The 16,188-nt window shown below is 44.2% G+C and overlaps 2 protein-coding genes across 3 annotated transcripts in view; one reads left to right on the plus strand and one right to left on the minus strand.

Annotated features, from left to right (window-relative positions):
- The window catches only part of Ppm1e (protein phosphatase, Mg2+/Mn2+ dependent 1E), a 137,480-nt gene that overhangs the window by 78,247 nt on the left and 43,045 nt on the right, over window positions 1–16,188 (plus strand). The gene's annotated exons all lie outside the window — the stretch shown is intronic.
- Trim37 (tripartite motif containing 37) overlaps window positions 1,995–16,188 on the minus strand; it is a 155,284-nt gene continuing 141,090 nt past the window's right edge. Inside the window, exon 25 of the mRNA XM_085829701.1 lies at window positions 1,995–2,019. Coding sequence (XP_085685827.1) covers window positions 2,010–2,019 — 10 coding nt within the window. The 3' untranslated portion in view covers window positions 1,995–2,009. The remainder of the gene's footprint in view (window positions 2,020–16,188) is intronic.

Here is a 16,188-nt window from a genome sequence, read left to right on the forward strand (position 1 = left end):
AGCATGTGTTTTATTTTCCTTTTGTGAGATTTCCAGCTAATCCAGCTATGCCGCAGCATCTGTATGGACTAAGGATGCAGAAAATTCAGCATTTTGTTAAGTAAAACATACCAGGTATTATTTATTTATTTTTTATTATTTATTCCATGTATGTGGGATTTAAAACATTTCCTGATAGAATCATCATTTTTGTAGATACACTTTTCCAAGGAAAACTTAATGGGATTGTCATTTTTCTGTCTCTCTATTGGTTCACATATTTGGATCTAAATATTCATACTACTTCAGGTATCCAGATTCTAAATTTTTCTGACAATATTGCACTTAAAATCACAACATTCTTGTTGAAAGCAATGGTCAGCTCTGCTGGTCCAAACATCATTCCGGGGCATGTGTGTGAGGAAAGGGTTTATTTTCCTCACGGTTCTATATAACAGTTCATCAAAAGCTGCATGGACAGGAACTCATGCAGGGCAGGATCCTGGAGGCAGGAGGAGCTGATGCAGGGCTATGGCTTGCTCAGCCTGGTTTCTCTTCTCTCCTCCTCCTCTTCCTCCTCCTCTTTTTCTTCATCTTCCTCCTCCTCTTTCTTCTTTTCTTCTTCTCCATCTTCTCCTTTTTTACATAAATACATTTGTTTTCTTTCTTTCTTTCTTCTTCTTCTTCTTTTTTTTTTTCTTATATCTCAACTGTTGTTTCCCCTAGTCTCCTCTTCCCTTTTCCCCGGCCCTCCCCCTCCACGCCTCCTCTGTTTCTCTTCAGAAAAGGGCAGGCCTCCCATGGATATCAATCATCTTTCAACCATGCCATATCAAGTTGCAATAAGACTAGTCTCTCCCCCCACACACACACTTCTCCAGCCACCCTGCATTGAGGCTGGAGTGGCAAACCAGTAGGAGGATAGAGTCCCGAAAGCAGGCGAAAGAGTTGGCGTCAGCCCCTGCTTCCACTGTCAAACATCATTATTTTGTTTCCAAAGAAAACCCTCAGAGTTTCCAGACACAGCATTTTATCATGCAGATGTAGGGTTCTAAAGGACAAAAAAAATGCAGTGACAAGCATGGGGAACGCTTATTAAAGTGGTTATATGTATACATATAGGTCCGTATGGTTGTGTTTAGTTGGAACATGCCACAGGTTCACTTGCACTTCTTATAGTTAACCCTGACTGGACTGCTTCACATCAGCCATGGGGCACAGGAAGAAGAACCTGTCTTCTTCCTTTTCTGCTCTCACTGATATAAGAATAGCACAGAATCTAAGGATAGGCCGGGCATCGTGGTATACATCTCTGATTCTACCACTGGAGAGACAGAGTAGGTAGAACGTTGTGGGTTCAAGGCCAGCCTGGTCTACATAGCAAAACCTGTCTTAAAACAAACAAACAAGCATTAAAACCCAACGACCGTCACTATCTCACATCATCTCTGAAGTCGGGAATCGGAGTGCTTTAGTCATTCAGTTCTGGCTTAGAGCTCCTCTCAAGGCTGTGTCCAGGCTGTGTGCCAGAACCCACTCTGGTTATTTCAGAGCTTTTCTGGGGAAGGAGATTCTGCGTCCAAGATCCCTCACGGTTGTAGGTATCTGGCAGCTTTAGCTCTCATGCAGACCCTCCCTTAGACTGCTGGCAGCCTGGCAGCTTGCCTCCCTCAGAACTAGTGATCCAGGAGAGAAGAGACAGCCACGAGGAGAAAAGTCAGAGTCCTTTATCACCTTATCTGCTTGTGACAGATGGTTATTTTCTCCATATATGCATTGCACATATGGAGTCAGGTACCATACAGGGAAGGGCCTATAGGAGGGTGTAAGGCTAAGACAGGGAGCCCATAGAAGCAGTCTTGGAAGCTGACAACCACAAAGAACAAACGTGACAATTGGTCATGCACCTGAGCCTGACATGGTGGGGAAATATCAGTCCAGAAGCCATTAGTAAGGGCTGGAGAGATGGCTCAGTAGCCAAGAGCACTGGCTGTTCTTCCAGAGGGCCTTTAAGCCACCTATGTGGTGGTTCACAATTGTCTGAAAATAAAATAATAAAACAAAAAGTTAATTAAATTAAAAATAATTGTTGGGTCAGTGATGAGACTGGATTGTGAGGTAAAGATCACACTTAGATTAGTGCTGTGTAGACGGTAGATTATTCACACTTGCAGTGTAAAGTGACCCCAACCCTGAGTATCTTCAGGTCATTGTGCCTAGGACGATCTTGGAGAAGTGTATGTACTTGTCTTATGTACATGCATGCACACAGACACACATGTGCCATGAGCAAATGCACACACATGCACATGTGTGTTATAGCAATCTAACCCATGTCCTCATGCTTGCATGTGCTGTACCACTGAGCTACACTTCCAGTTCTAGCTGTTATTTTTATAAATATTGAAGTGTCAAAGAGTGTTCCTTTGCCTGTTTCAGAAGGCTGTGGTGCCTGAGGGAACAAGGGTGATATTTGAAGTGTTGTCGTTCTTACAGGGGTTACAGAGGGGTTCTGACAGGCCCCTGAACTGATAGGATAGGCACAGAGTTCTATGGATCCTCATGCACAGTACAGGTGAACCACCTTGCTGGTTCAACGACAGTGAATTAAAACAAAAAAGGTTTATTCTCTTTGTAATATATGTGATATTGACCTTTTTTTTCTTTTTCTTTTCTTTTTCTTTTTCTTTTTTTTTAGAATCAATGTATCTTTCTTCAGAAAACAGATTTTAGGAAGTGACTTTATAGTAAATTTGCATGTGTATTTGGCAGGAAACTGAGAAATGGTGGTGTTGTAGGGAATTTGAATTGTAGAACTACTAAGGCATGAAACCTACACTGTAGGTTTAGTAGGTAGGTTCTTGATCTACAATCTAAACTTCTCCTAAAATATGACCTCCTAAGATGACCTTTCATTGAAGAAAGTGACTCATCAGGATGGAAGGAAGGGCCAGTGCAGAATGCCTAGCTTTGAGTCATGTGACCTCTGGCAGGTGGCTTGGTGCCCCTGTGCTTTGGGGTCATCAGGAGTCTGTCCCTACAACAGTTTTGAAGGTTAAATGAGTTATCAGAAAAAGCCAACACTGTTGCTTTTTCTCTGCACGTTGGAGGAAAAGAGCAGGCCACACTGAGAATCAAAGCCAAGCATTCTTTGAAAAGATGAGGGCCATCACCTTTCCCGGGAATCTCTCCTGCCATCTCTTTATTTCTGCAGCATGTGGCAATGTTGTGTAGCAATGACCTACTTAACTAGCACGGACTCCCTGTAAGACCCTAAGACCGTCAGAGACGAGGACTACGTTTGCACATTCCCCGATTCCTGCATTCATCAGTTACTGAGTCAATCAGAGGGTTGTTCACTACTGACTTGATTTACTGGGTACTAGGGAGAAGCAGTGAATGGAAATGGAAAGGTCTCTTCTTCTATTGAGTTTCTATCCTAACAGAGACAGCCAGAGAGGAATGCTAAACAAATAAGAAGATTGAACATTCAAAGCCAAGCGTGAGGCGGTGTGAACAGGCCCAGGGCAGGGCTGATGGCTGCAAAGTGGCCCTTAGCACCAGCTTGTGACCTTCTCACAGCAGGAGTGTAGGGGTGGGAAGTGAACTGGTAGGAAACATCCCATACCACAGCAATCCCCTGAGGGAAACAGGATTATTGTCTGTCGTTCACTAAAGGCTACTACTGATGAACAGAACTCTGTGCTAAATTCTATGAATTATGCCATGCAATTTTCTCTCCCGCTGAAATGCAGGCAGCTGTTTTCTTTTACAAACTGGCAAGGATTTCAGAGGTTGGGTAACTTATTAAGGCCCCACAGATAGCACCAGAATGCAGATTCTCCTCCTCCTCCTCTTCCTCCTCCTCCTTCTTCTTCTTCGATTTATTTATTTATTTTATGTATTCACCATTGCTGTCTTCAGACACACCAGAAGAGGGCATCAGACCCCATTGCAGATGGTTGTGAGCCACCATGTGGTTGTTGGGAATTGAACTCAGGTCCTCTGGAAGAGCAGTCAGTGCTCTTAATTTCTGAGCCATCTCTCCAGCCCTGCAGATTTCATTCAATTTTCAAAGTCAGTCTTTGGCCATAATGTAGGAGCTGATAAAACTCTTCTAAAAAAGCAGCTAACTCAGGAGAGGAACAGTGGTGTGCAGTGAGGCTCTGGGAGTCTGAGGTGAAGTCTACTGAAGGAGAAACCTAGAAATCAGATCTGAGTGTGACAATGCCAGCCGTAGGATACAAATGGCTGTCTCTGGTAGTGCTTACTCTCTTCCTCGTCCTCCTGGAGTTTATCATTCCCCACTTACTCTGAGTCACCGAGCAAGGTACTTAGCCTCTGTCACGTGCCTGACAAATAGAGACTTCAGGAAGTGGCAAGCCTGAGACATTTCATGTGACACTGGCAAATCAGAGTGATCTTTGAATATTTCTAATGAACCACAGACTACTTGAGGGTGGTCAGCTGGGTATCTATGTTCCTTTGCACCTGACTCGAAAGGGGTCATCAAATGGTGTGTTATCCAGCTGGCAAAGCTCAGGGCTCACCAGGCTTCCAACCTGACAGCCTGTAGCTGGTGAATGGAGGCTGTAATGCCTGGTGGTGACTTGACCACCTTGATGTTACCTGAGCCATGGGTTTTAGCTGTAATGAGACACTCTTTGCTTCTGAGAACCATTTTCGTTCCTTTTTAGCAGCCTTGCTTGTTGTATAAACAGTTAGGTGGAGAATGGGCCTAAGGTGCAGGGAGCAGTTGGCCTGCTGACGTCAGCACCCTGGGCTTGCCGTGCTTGGCTATAGGCAAAGTGGAGGATGCCGCCAGATACCATGTGCTACCCACTAGCACTAGATGGATGCTAATTGCTGTCGGTTCAGAGACCAGCTCTTAGGCTCCATAGTCTAAGTTAAAATCTGAAATGAAAGACTAGAAAATGGATTTGAAGCCATTATAATTTGAATAACACATGCTCCTACTAAATCTAACAAACCTAAAGAAAACAAGGAATAATAATAGTAAAAAATTCTATATGCAGTCATTTTACAGTGTCGCCACCCCATAGTTGTTACTTGACGGTGTCTCCCACAGTGTAAACATTGAAAACAGGCTTTGATTTCCTACTTTGCCCTGACGTGTAAATTCTAGCTTTTGTTTGCTTATTCAAGACTAGAGGTTGGTTGTTTTTTTTTTTTTTTTTTTTAATCAGTTTCTGGCTTACAGCAAAATTGGAAGAAAAGTACAGGGAAGAGCATGTATGTGCGTGCAGGAAGTGCCTTACGCACTGAGCCATCTTCCCAGTCCCCAAATATTATTTCTACTAAATGCATATTACTTGTACACCATTGTGTAGATGAAATTTATTGCCAAATCATGTGAGCTGAACCGCCTCGATCGCTCCAAAGCAGCCCTTCTCGTTTGCATTTCTGTGGGTTCAAATGAGATTCTATACTGTTCAACACCCTGACGGCCTTAGTTGATCAGTGTCTGGGACCTGCTAGGTGCTGTCTTGCTGCTGGTTTGACTTGCACTCATGGGCTCATGTAATGATGTTGGGTGTGTTTCCATATGCCTAAGATATGTTTCTCAGGTCTGATGAAGTATCTGGGTTTTGGTCCCATTTTTGTTGGTTTGCTTAGTATTTTAAACAAGAGCCTTGGGCATGCTACACAGACACACTGCCACTGAACACACTAGGGCTCCAGCTGCCGCTGAACACGCTAGGGTTCCAGGTACCACTGAACACTCTAGGGCTCCAGCTGCCACTAAACATACTAGGGTTCCAATTGGTCCTTGGTCCCGGCCTATTTTTCTTGTTCTTTTTTCTTCATTTCCCTTCCTTTTCCACTCTTCCTTTTGAAGTGAGGTCTTTCAATACTCCTCAGGCTGGCTCCAAGTTCCTTCAGCCTTCAAATTGATCCTCTTGGCTTAGATGCTCCAGTGGTTACGAATACAGGCACATGCTTCCGCACTTAGCCCATTTTAAAGACCAGTTTGGCCATTTTCCTAGTGTTGAGGTTTACATTTGCTTGGATTTTGATTAGGAATGCATTGAACTTCTAAATCAAATGGAAAGAATAGCTGGATGTAGTGACTCACAACCAAACTCCCAGCCCTTGGGAGACTGAGGCAGGAGGACTGTCATAAGTTTAAGGTCAGCCTAGGCTACATAGTGAGTTTTACACCAGGCTAGAATACAGCTTTATTGGGCAAGAGTCTCAAACAGAAAAGCAAGTTGGGAAGAGCAATATCAAACATTCAAATTCATGAGCATGGATGTCTCTACACCTGTTAAAATCTCTTATTGATACATGTAACAAGCTGTCATTAATTATTACATTTGATCATAAACAAAGTGAAAACAGACAGTTGTCTCAGTATTTGTCATTTATCAGTTTTCTGTCCCCCACCCTTGTCCTTTTTTTCCTGTTTTTGTCTTTAATTCATTTTCTGCCTTTTGTGACTGTACCAAACATCTGACAATTCCATTTTCTTCCTCCTTTTTGGCATATTAATTAAGCTTCTTTTAAAATTCCATTTTGCTGGTAAATCATGTAAATAGGCATGCTGTCATGCAAGTGCTGTAGTCCCGCTTACTGGCTACAAACAGTGAGTTTGGTATAATTCTGAAGGACCTGAGGAATGGTAATGAGTCCTGGCTTCCACTGAGATGCCCTTCCTGCCCTCCAATAAGGAAGCCAGGCAGTGGCTTATCTCTGGCCATCAAAGTCTTGTGGGGCATTTCCTCCAAGAAAAGGGTGAAAAATCTGTTGTTTCTGTTGTCAAGTTCAGAAATCATCGGAACTTATTTGTGGAGTCCCGTCCAGGAATCTTAGCCTCTTTAATAAACTGAAAACAAGATGGAGGGAGACTTGAGGACAACTTTACTAGGGTTTGAGAAAAAGAACAGGGTGAGCAAGCTGTCAGCAGCTGCGGGGCGGGGCCATGTCAGCAGCTGTGGGGCAGGGCATGATGGAGAAGGGGAGGGGAGGAGCTGGCTCTTTTTGAGTTAGGGTACAAGAAAGCAGTAGTTGAGGTTGGCAAGCAGCCACAGGAGGGAAAGGGAACAGGTGTGCTTCAATAGCTGAGTGGGAGAGCCCAGAGTGACAGGGAATCATGCTGAGCCCTGAGCCCAGGAGAGGAAGGGAAGGGAGAAGCTACATTTGTCTGAGTAACCTTAGAGGGGTGGGGCAGGCTCCACAGCCACAGCTGTGTAAGTGGAGCCACTGAGGAAGGGGCTTTTGGGAAGGATAAACCCATTTTCTCATTAAGGGGATAAGATAATTATTCCTGTCTTGTCCTTAGCATGCTTTTCTGGTGAATCAGTTTCCTATGGTGAGGGGCAGACTCCCTGCCAGGCCCAGCTGTGTTAACTCTAGAGGGAAGACACAATAGTTTGTAATGTTCTGATCTTCAGAGCAGGCTAGAGGTAGTTCATTCTTTTAACAGGAGGTCTAAGAGGTTGATGTGTGTTTTTCTGGTGTTTCCAGGGAAACAGGAGATCCAATTCCAACAGGGAGGGAGGGACCCATCCTCAATGGCCTCCAAGGTAGTTATCTAAATTAGCTACATCTTTTGGATAATCTGGTTCAGCTTCTACATTAGCATTTCACTGTGAGGTGTGTGTGTGTGTGTGTGTGTGTGTGTGTGTGTACTAGGTGTCAGATTCAGGCTTTCAAGCATTCCTAGGTATTGCCACTTAGCTATAAACACGTTCTGAATCTGTATTCATCTATGATGGAGATGCTTCTTGCCCCACACCTCATGAGCCAGTTTCATAGCAGCAGATTCTCAACTTGTCTTTTAGCCTTTGTAGAGTTCAAGTAGGTTTGAGCTATGGAGTAGGTTTTGGCTTACGGGAATTCGATATGGAGTAGGTTTTGGCTACGGGAATGCTGTGGCCGGCTGATTTTCTATTCAGATACTAACACTTTCTACACATCAGTGGTAAGGATTTGCTTTCCTGGTGTTAGTGTGCTCAGTGAAGCAGCACCGCACCCTCCTTCCTCCTCTGTATCTACTGCTTGGCTAACCAATGGGCACAGATATCCAGCCCGGGCCTATCTCAGTGTGTGATGTGCCTTCCTTCCTACATTCACTCACTTCGTTTTTGATTTAAAGGGAAAGGTGCATGGTTTGTCCTCTTGCTTGGTTACCTAGCAGCCACTGCTGAGTTACTAGATAACCTAATCCTGATACCACTAAGGCCGGAGGAGAGGGAAGGAGCAGGGACAGCCGCTGGAGCAGACAGAACACACAGCATCTTCCCGTTAAGTCCATGTGTGTAGGCCCAGCTCATGGCCTAAGCCATTACGACAGCAGCAGAAATGACTGACTGCAGATCAGCACAAATGATGAAGGTGATAATGAAGTTTGAAATGTCTCAAGAATTAGCAAAATGTGACACAAAGACAAGAAGAATGTGCTGTTGGCCACATAGCATGGGTAACTTGCTTACATAGGGTTGCCACCAACCTTCTGGTTTTTTTGTTTTTGTTTTTGTTTTTTTGAGACAGGGTTTCTCTGTATAGCCCTGGCTATCCTGGAACTCACTCTGTAGACCAGGTTGGCCTCGAACTCAGAAATCCACCTGCCTCTGCCTCCCAAGAATTAGGATTAAAGGCGTGCGCCACAACTGCCTGAACAACCTTTTGTTCTTAAACAGCACAGTAACTTCCAGTACAATAAAGCAACACACAGGAACTGAGTAAGCCTTACACCTACTAAGATTGGGAAATAGCAGGACACCCGTGACCTCCCCTCACACCTGAGTCACTGCCACCGTCTGATTCACCTGACAACATGCACACCTTATCCTTCTCACCTGACGACGTGCACACCTTATCCATTTCACCTGATGAACATGCACACCTTATCCACCTTACCTGATGAACATGCACACCTTATCCATCTCACCTGATGAACATGCACACCTTATCCATCTCACCTGATGAACATGCACACCTTATCCATCTCACCTGATGAACATGCACACCTTATCCATCTCACCTGAACGTTCACACCTCATCCTTCTCACCTGATGAACATGCACACCTTATCCTTCTCACCTGATGAACATGCATACCTTATCCATCTCACCTGATGAACATGCACACCTTATCTATCTCACCTGACAAACATGCACACCTTATCCTTCTCACCTGATGAACATGCACACCTTATCCTTCTCACCTGATGAACATGCACACCTTATCCTTCTCACCTGATGAACATGCACACCTTATCCATCTCACCTGATGAACATGCATACCTTATCCATCTCACCTGACAAACGGTCACACCTTATCCTTCTCACCTGATGAACATGCACACCTTATCCTTCTCACCTGATGAACATGCACACCTTATCCTTCTCACCTGATGAACATGCACACCTTATCCTTCTCACCTGATGAACATGCACACCTTATCCATCTCACCTGATGAACATGCATACCTTATCCATCTCACCTGACAAACGGTCACACCTTATCCTTCTCACCTGATGAACATGCACACCTTATCCTTCTCACCTGATGAACATGCATACCTTATCCACCTCACCTGACAAACGTTCACACCTTATCCTTCTCACCTGATGAACATGCACACCTTATCCATCTCACCTGATGAACATGCACACCTTATCCATCTCACCTGATGAACATGCATACCTTATCCATCTCACCTGACAAACGGTCACACCTTATCCTTCTCACCTGATGAACATGCACACCTTATCCTTCTCACCTGATGAACATGCACATCTTATCCATCTCACCTGATAAGCATGTATACTCTGTATACACTTGAACATGTAGATACAGGTGTAGATATATAAATAAGCACAGAAATGTTATCAATATCATTTGTTAGACTAGACATTACATGTCATGCTGGGGATCCAACTCCAGGCCTCCTGCATGGCAGACAAACACTACCAACTGTGTTGCCTCTCCAGCTCTTGGCTATAACTCCCATTGTTGGCATGATCTCCCTGCCATAATTTTATGACTTTTTTCTTTATATTTGTTGTTCTGTATTTTCAAAATTATGTTTTTAGATGTAGGAGGGTGTTTGTTTGTTTGTTGTTTGTGGGGAGGGCAGGGATAGTCTCCTGCTTGGTGCTCTCTGAGTTTCCTGGATTATGGCTTTGTGCATGGTATTAATTTGGAGAAATTCTCAGACTTTGCAAGTAAGGCTAGAGAGTGATTCAGGTTTCCTTACAGTGTCAAAGAAAGAATATTCTTTGATGAGATAGGCTAATTAGATAGGCTCATTCCAGGAATGCAAGTATCTTAGTTAGGGTCTCACTGCTGTGAACAGACACCATGACTAAGGCAACTCTGTAAGGACAACATTTGATTTGGGCTGGCTTACAGGTTCAGAGATTTAGTCTATTATCATCAAGGCTGGAGCATGACAGCATTCAGGTAGGTGCAGGAAGAGCTGAGAGCTCTACTTTTTCTTTTGAAGGCTGCTAGAAGACTAGCTCTTCTACAATGGGCTTCAAAGCCCACCCCACAATGACACACTTCCTCCAACAAGGCCACACCTCCAAACAGTGCCATTCCCTGGGCCAAGCATCTTCTTTTTGTTGTTGCTGTTTTGTTTTTTGAGACAGGGTTTCTCTGTATAGTCCTGACTGTCCTGAAACTCAGTCTGTAGACCAGGCTAGTCTCGAACTCAGAAATCCACCTGCCTCTGCCTCCCAAGTGCTGGGATTAAAGGAGTGTGCCACCACCGCCTGGCTGGGCCAAGCATATTCAAACCACCACAGCAAGGATGGTTCAAAGTTGAGAAATAAGCTACTAATACAGTACACAGAGAGACTTCAGAGACAGAAGTCACAGGTCAGCTCCATGGGTGTTTTCAGAAAAGCCTCATCTCAGGTCCAACATCCCTTCATGATCTGAAGACACTAAGAACAGAAGCAACAGAGCGATACATGATAAGCCATGAACAACCAGCTGTGGCCGACACACGACTACACAGGGAAGCAGAGAGCCTTTCCTCTGGAACCAGGAGCAGACAGTGCTCATTCTCTCAGGCCTCTGCACTGCAGCATCTGAAGGCTTAGCTGAAGCCACAAAGAGAAAGAAGGAAAGGGGATACAAATAAGAAAGGACAAAGAATAATCGTGCAGATTGTCTGAGCCCATACTTAACCCTAAAGTCTCCACCTTAATGTAAGACTTGAAACTCAACACCACCAGAGGAAAATTGAGGAAAACCTTTTCAAGCCATGGGTGTAGGCAAGGACCCTCTGAGAGGCATTCAGTAGCTCTGGACTACCCTGTGTGGAGGAAGGGAGGCAGAGGGAAGGGGGGCAGGGGAGAAAGCTGGGTGAATATAAGCAAGATGCAGTTATATACATGTATGAAGACATTTTGTATACTTGCCAAAAAAATTAAATTAAAGAAAAACTTTAGGATGGAAAATGGCTCAAAGTTCAACAAGAAGGAGTCTGTTTCTTTTCAGGGAACTGTTTATGAGGGAGAGAGGATCAGCAGCTAGACAGGTAATGGGGAATCACAGGAGAATCACAGACAGGCACCAGGTGCTGTTTCTTTTGTTTGTTTGTTTGGTTGGTTGGTTTGGTTGGTTCTTTCTTTTTTTTTTTGGCTTTTTTCGAGACAGGGTTTCTCTTTTAGCCCTGGCTGTCCTGGAACTTATTTTGTAGACCAAGCTGGCCTCGAACTCAGAAATCCGCCTGCCTCTGCCTCCCGAGTGCTGGGATTAAAGGCGTACGCCACCACTGCCTGGCTCATCAGTTAATTATTATTAAATGAAATTCAGACTTAACTTGTGGTCCATTGACTTTCCCGCTAATACGTTAACATTGCTAGTGGCAAACACTCCAGTAGCCCAGGACTGCTTGAGGTGAGGAGGGGGTCTAGAATAAGGGGGTACGTGGGTGGGTCCAACCTGGGGTACCCCACTGTTCTTAGTCCTGACATGCTCAGTCCTCCCTTGCTTCTGTGAGCTTTACTGTCATACGGAGCCCTGACTGGATGTTCCATGGAAGTTCTTCCTGTTTGGGCTCATCTGGTAATGTTTGCCAAAAGACTAGGTTGCATTATGGGCTTAGGAGAAGAAAAATGTGGATGTAAAGTGCCCATCTCCAGGAGAAAGAAAGGGTTAATTCTGTCTCATAGTTTAGATCATCTTATTTCTGAGGAAAGAGCTTTGAGAAGCCTGGAAAACACCTCCTTAACCCAAAGACCAGGGTTAACAACAGCAATGCCAAGTCGCGTTGAGATGGTGCAGTGAGTCGCACAAACCCGACATAGAGATCACCCATGGCCAAGACAAGTGTGGGCAGGCCGGTGCGGCAGCTCTCCTCCTTCATCACCAAGGCTCATGGCAGCAACGGAAGGGAAGATTAATAAGAGAAAGCATTTCATGTGACTCAGGAGGCGCCTGAAGTACAGACATGGGAGAAACTGTTTTGTGCTTTGGTTTGATGAATACTGAATGGCCAGCCATGTAGACATGAGGTCACACAATGGTCTTACTTAGTGGCCAGAGACCTAAGGGCCCTGTGAGGTCTGTCACTTCTGGCTTTGTGGCCTCCTAGGAGTGTGGTAGGACTCTCTGGGATGGTCTTCAAGGAAAAAAGAAAGATGCACCCTTTTAGGTTTTATGGTTTGCTCTGAGGAAAGAAATTATACTTTCTGTGACACATATCGGAGAAGACGTGTTCTGACTTTCATGACTCAGTTGCAGAGGTGGTAGGGAGGAGCAGAAAGGATAGGGATGGAGTGGGCAGGAGAAAGCCACAGACTAAGCTTTCAAGATCTTTAGTCCTCCCTGCGTTCAGAGCATTCACCCCAAGGCACTGTACTTTGAGACGTTATATTCTGAACCAAAGAACCAAAGCAAACCTTTACCTACCCTATGATTTCCCACAGAGTGGACAGAGTGACACTAAAGAATGCATGGGATTGTGCACACCTTTTTTGGGGGGTGGGGGTTGGGTTTTGTTTTTGTTTTGTTTTTCTTTTTTGGTTTTTTCGAGACAGGGTTTCTCTATGTAGCCCTGGCTGTCCTGGAACTCACTCTGTAGACCAGGCTGGCCTCGAACTCAGAAATCCACCTGCCTCTGCCTCCCAAGTGCTAGAATTAAAGGTGTGCGCCACCACCATCGGGTCGATTGTGCACACCTTTAACTCCAGCACTTGAGTGGCAGGTCCATTTCTGAGTTCAAGGCCTGCCTGATCTACAGAGAAAGTTCCAGGACAGCTAGGGCTACCTGGAGAAACCCTGTTTTGAAAAAACTAAAACAGAATGTGCATATCTGTGCAAAAATAATTCTATATGTTTACATTTTTCTTTATTTCCCATAATCATTCAATACTTAGCACCAAAGATTATGGTTATTTTGTGGTATCACATGGGAGAGGGAGGAACGCAGACAAAAAGCAGTGGACAGGACATGTGCTCTGACTATGTCTGTTCCTGTGTAATCCACAAGTGTATCAGTGCTCTCATTGCCTTTACTGAGTCATGTATGTTCAACAGTTCACTTGTAAATACCTAGAATTCACAGTTATCACCCATGGAGCTCGTAGCTATGTCATGCACTATTAGTGTGACTAAATAATTTTGTCACACATTTAAGAATTTTGAATTTAAAATTTTTATTTGTATGTGTATGCTCAAAAATTAAAAAAAATTATTTATTATATGTAAGTACTCAGTAGCTGCTTTCAGACACATAAGAAGAGGGAGTCCAATCTCACTACATGTGGTAGCTGGGAATTGAACCCAGGACCTTCAGAAGAGCAGTCAGTACTCTTAACTGCTGAGCCATCTCTCCAGCCTGAGATTTTCAAATCTTTACCTCTTAAAGTACATTGTAGCTCATCCAAGTTACAATGTAAACTGTGGGGCTGGAGAAGTGGCTCAGTGGTTAAAATCATGTACTGCTCTTCCAGAGGACATGAATTTGTTTCCAACACTTAGGGTGGCTCACAGCACCCTCTTCTGGCTGCCATGGGCACCTGCACTCATGTGCATACATCCACATGCACACATACACACACACACACACACACAAGTACATAATTAAAAATAATAAAATCTCTACAAAAAAGAATTGATAATATGTTAAAAAACATTAAATATCATAAATTAAACACTAAGAAAGTCAGAAAGATTGGCAAAACTTGGGAAGGAGACTGTGCAGCATGCAGACTAGTCTCCTGGGAAACAGGGCTTGCTTCTACTTGACACAAATTCAAGCAATCTTAAGTGACCTCTAGTTGACAAAGGAATTTTCTCTCAGGAATTCTCCTGGTTAAATAGTTCAGTTTTTGAAGGAACTATTTTTAAATAAGCCTTAAATATACAAGGAAAAAAAAAAAAAAAAACAACCAACCTCCAATACAGTTGGCAGCTTGAGAAAAGCTTAATTACCCTCCTTCTCCGTAGCCGTCCAGAGAAAGCCGTCCTGTAGCCACACAGTACTTATTACCTGCTGGGAGCAAGCCAAGTGGAGTTCCCACTGCTAAGTTCAGAAAATAAACAAGAAGAAAAGAAAGAGAGAAAGACAAAGGCGCGTGGATGGAGGAAACAATGAGGTCCAGAAACAGGGGGCAAAGGTGGGACCCCGCCTGACTCCTGACGCTGAGGAGGAGGAGGAGAAGGAGGAGAGGCTAGTCTAAAGGAGTCCATGGAAAATGCCTAGGACAGAGCCTTTGCTCACTGTGGTTGAAATAAAAGTTAAACTATGGGTCGGGTAATTCATGGCAATTTTCTATAAATGCCTCTCCACAAGAGACCAGAGAATAAAAATTACATTTTTACTTTGAAAAGACTGACAGGGTCAATAAATGAAAAATTGAAGAAAAAACAAAGTGGATCAGAAGACTTTTTTTTTTAATTGAGAAGCAGAACAGAACAAAGGGTTGTTGGTGTCACAAGAGTGAGCTGACAGTACTCTCCAGAGCAGCCTCACAGTATCACTTTCTGGCTATTGCTTCTGTCTGGCTCCAATGGCCTTGGCCCAGGGTTCCATGGCGTAGAGTAGTGGCCCCCATCCTGTGTAAGGGTGTCTGCAGAGAACTGCTCTCTGTCCCACATGGTTTCTAGAAAGCCGTGTCCTTAATAGAAATGCTGAGTTACAGCCTTAGCCACAACACACATCTGGGCATGGCCTCAGGAAAAACCCTGAGTAAATAGAGTGGAAGAACATTCTAGAATTCTTTGTGAAAACAAGTACAAAAATAGACTCTAAGCAACAGCAACAGTTGTGATCCTAATGAACAGAAAGAGAAAGGCCAGTTCAGTAGAAGACGCTTTCCTCATTCCCACTGGAGACAGTCTCCTGAAAGTCATAGACACTGATAGCTCACCCACTGGTGACATGTGACACCACATGCCCCCGTGGGAAGTGGTGTCTTCACACAGAATTTCAGTTTCAAACCCTATGAGGATGGAGGGCAGTGGTGGCGAACACCTTTAATCCAAGCACTTGGGAGGCAGAGGCAGGCGGATTTCTGAGTTCGAGGCCAGCCTGGTCTACAGAGTGAGTTCCAGGACAGCTAGAGCTACACAGAGAAACCCTGTCTCAAAACAAACAAACAAAGAAAACAACCCCCCCCACACACACACACAAAAAAAACCCTGTGAGGTAGGTAGTGCTCACCTGTAATCCTAGCACTAGGGAGGTTGAGGCAGGAGGATCCGTTGTCATTCTTAGATACATAGCAAGTTCAAGGCCAGCCTGGATAATGAGACCCTATCTCTCCTCCTCCCCCAACAACACAGAAGAACTGGATAAAGAAAAAGATGTTTAGTAGGATGGTGGTGGCACATGCAGTGGATCTCTGAGTTGGAAGCTAGTTTGGACTACAAAGTGAGTTCCAGGACAGCCAGGGGCTACTCAGCGAAGCCCTGTCACAAACAAACAAACAAACAAACAAACAGCCTTTAGCTTACCTAGCCACCTTTCTATTTGCCGGCAGGAGTTGTCTGTCCAGTATCCTAACATCTGATTGGTTTTTGTTTAATTTCTTTAATTACAGTCAACTTATACTTAAAGGCTTGTAGAGGATAATGTCATAACATTTATTCAAATAGAGTTAGGGAAATAGAGCAAGAAAAGTTCCTACCTCTGTTGGCTTTCAGATTCTGTTTCTTGAAGACATATTGTGCTAGGCATTGCCTTTATATGATCTTTGGTAAGCCCCCAAACAGCATACAAGG

The sequence above is a fragment of the Mus caroli genome, unplaced genomic scaffold (assembly GCF_978045245.1).
Source record: "Mus caroli unplaced genomic scaffold, Mus_caroli_1 scaffold_13, whole genome shotgun sequence".
Classification (NCBI taxonomy): Eukaryota; Metazoa; Chordata; class Mammalia; order Rodentia; family Muridae; genus Mus; species Mus caroli.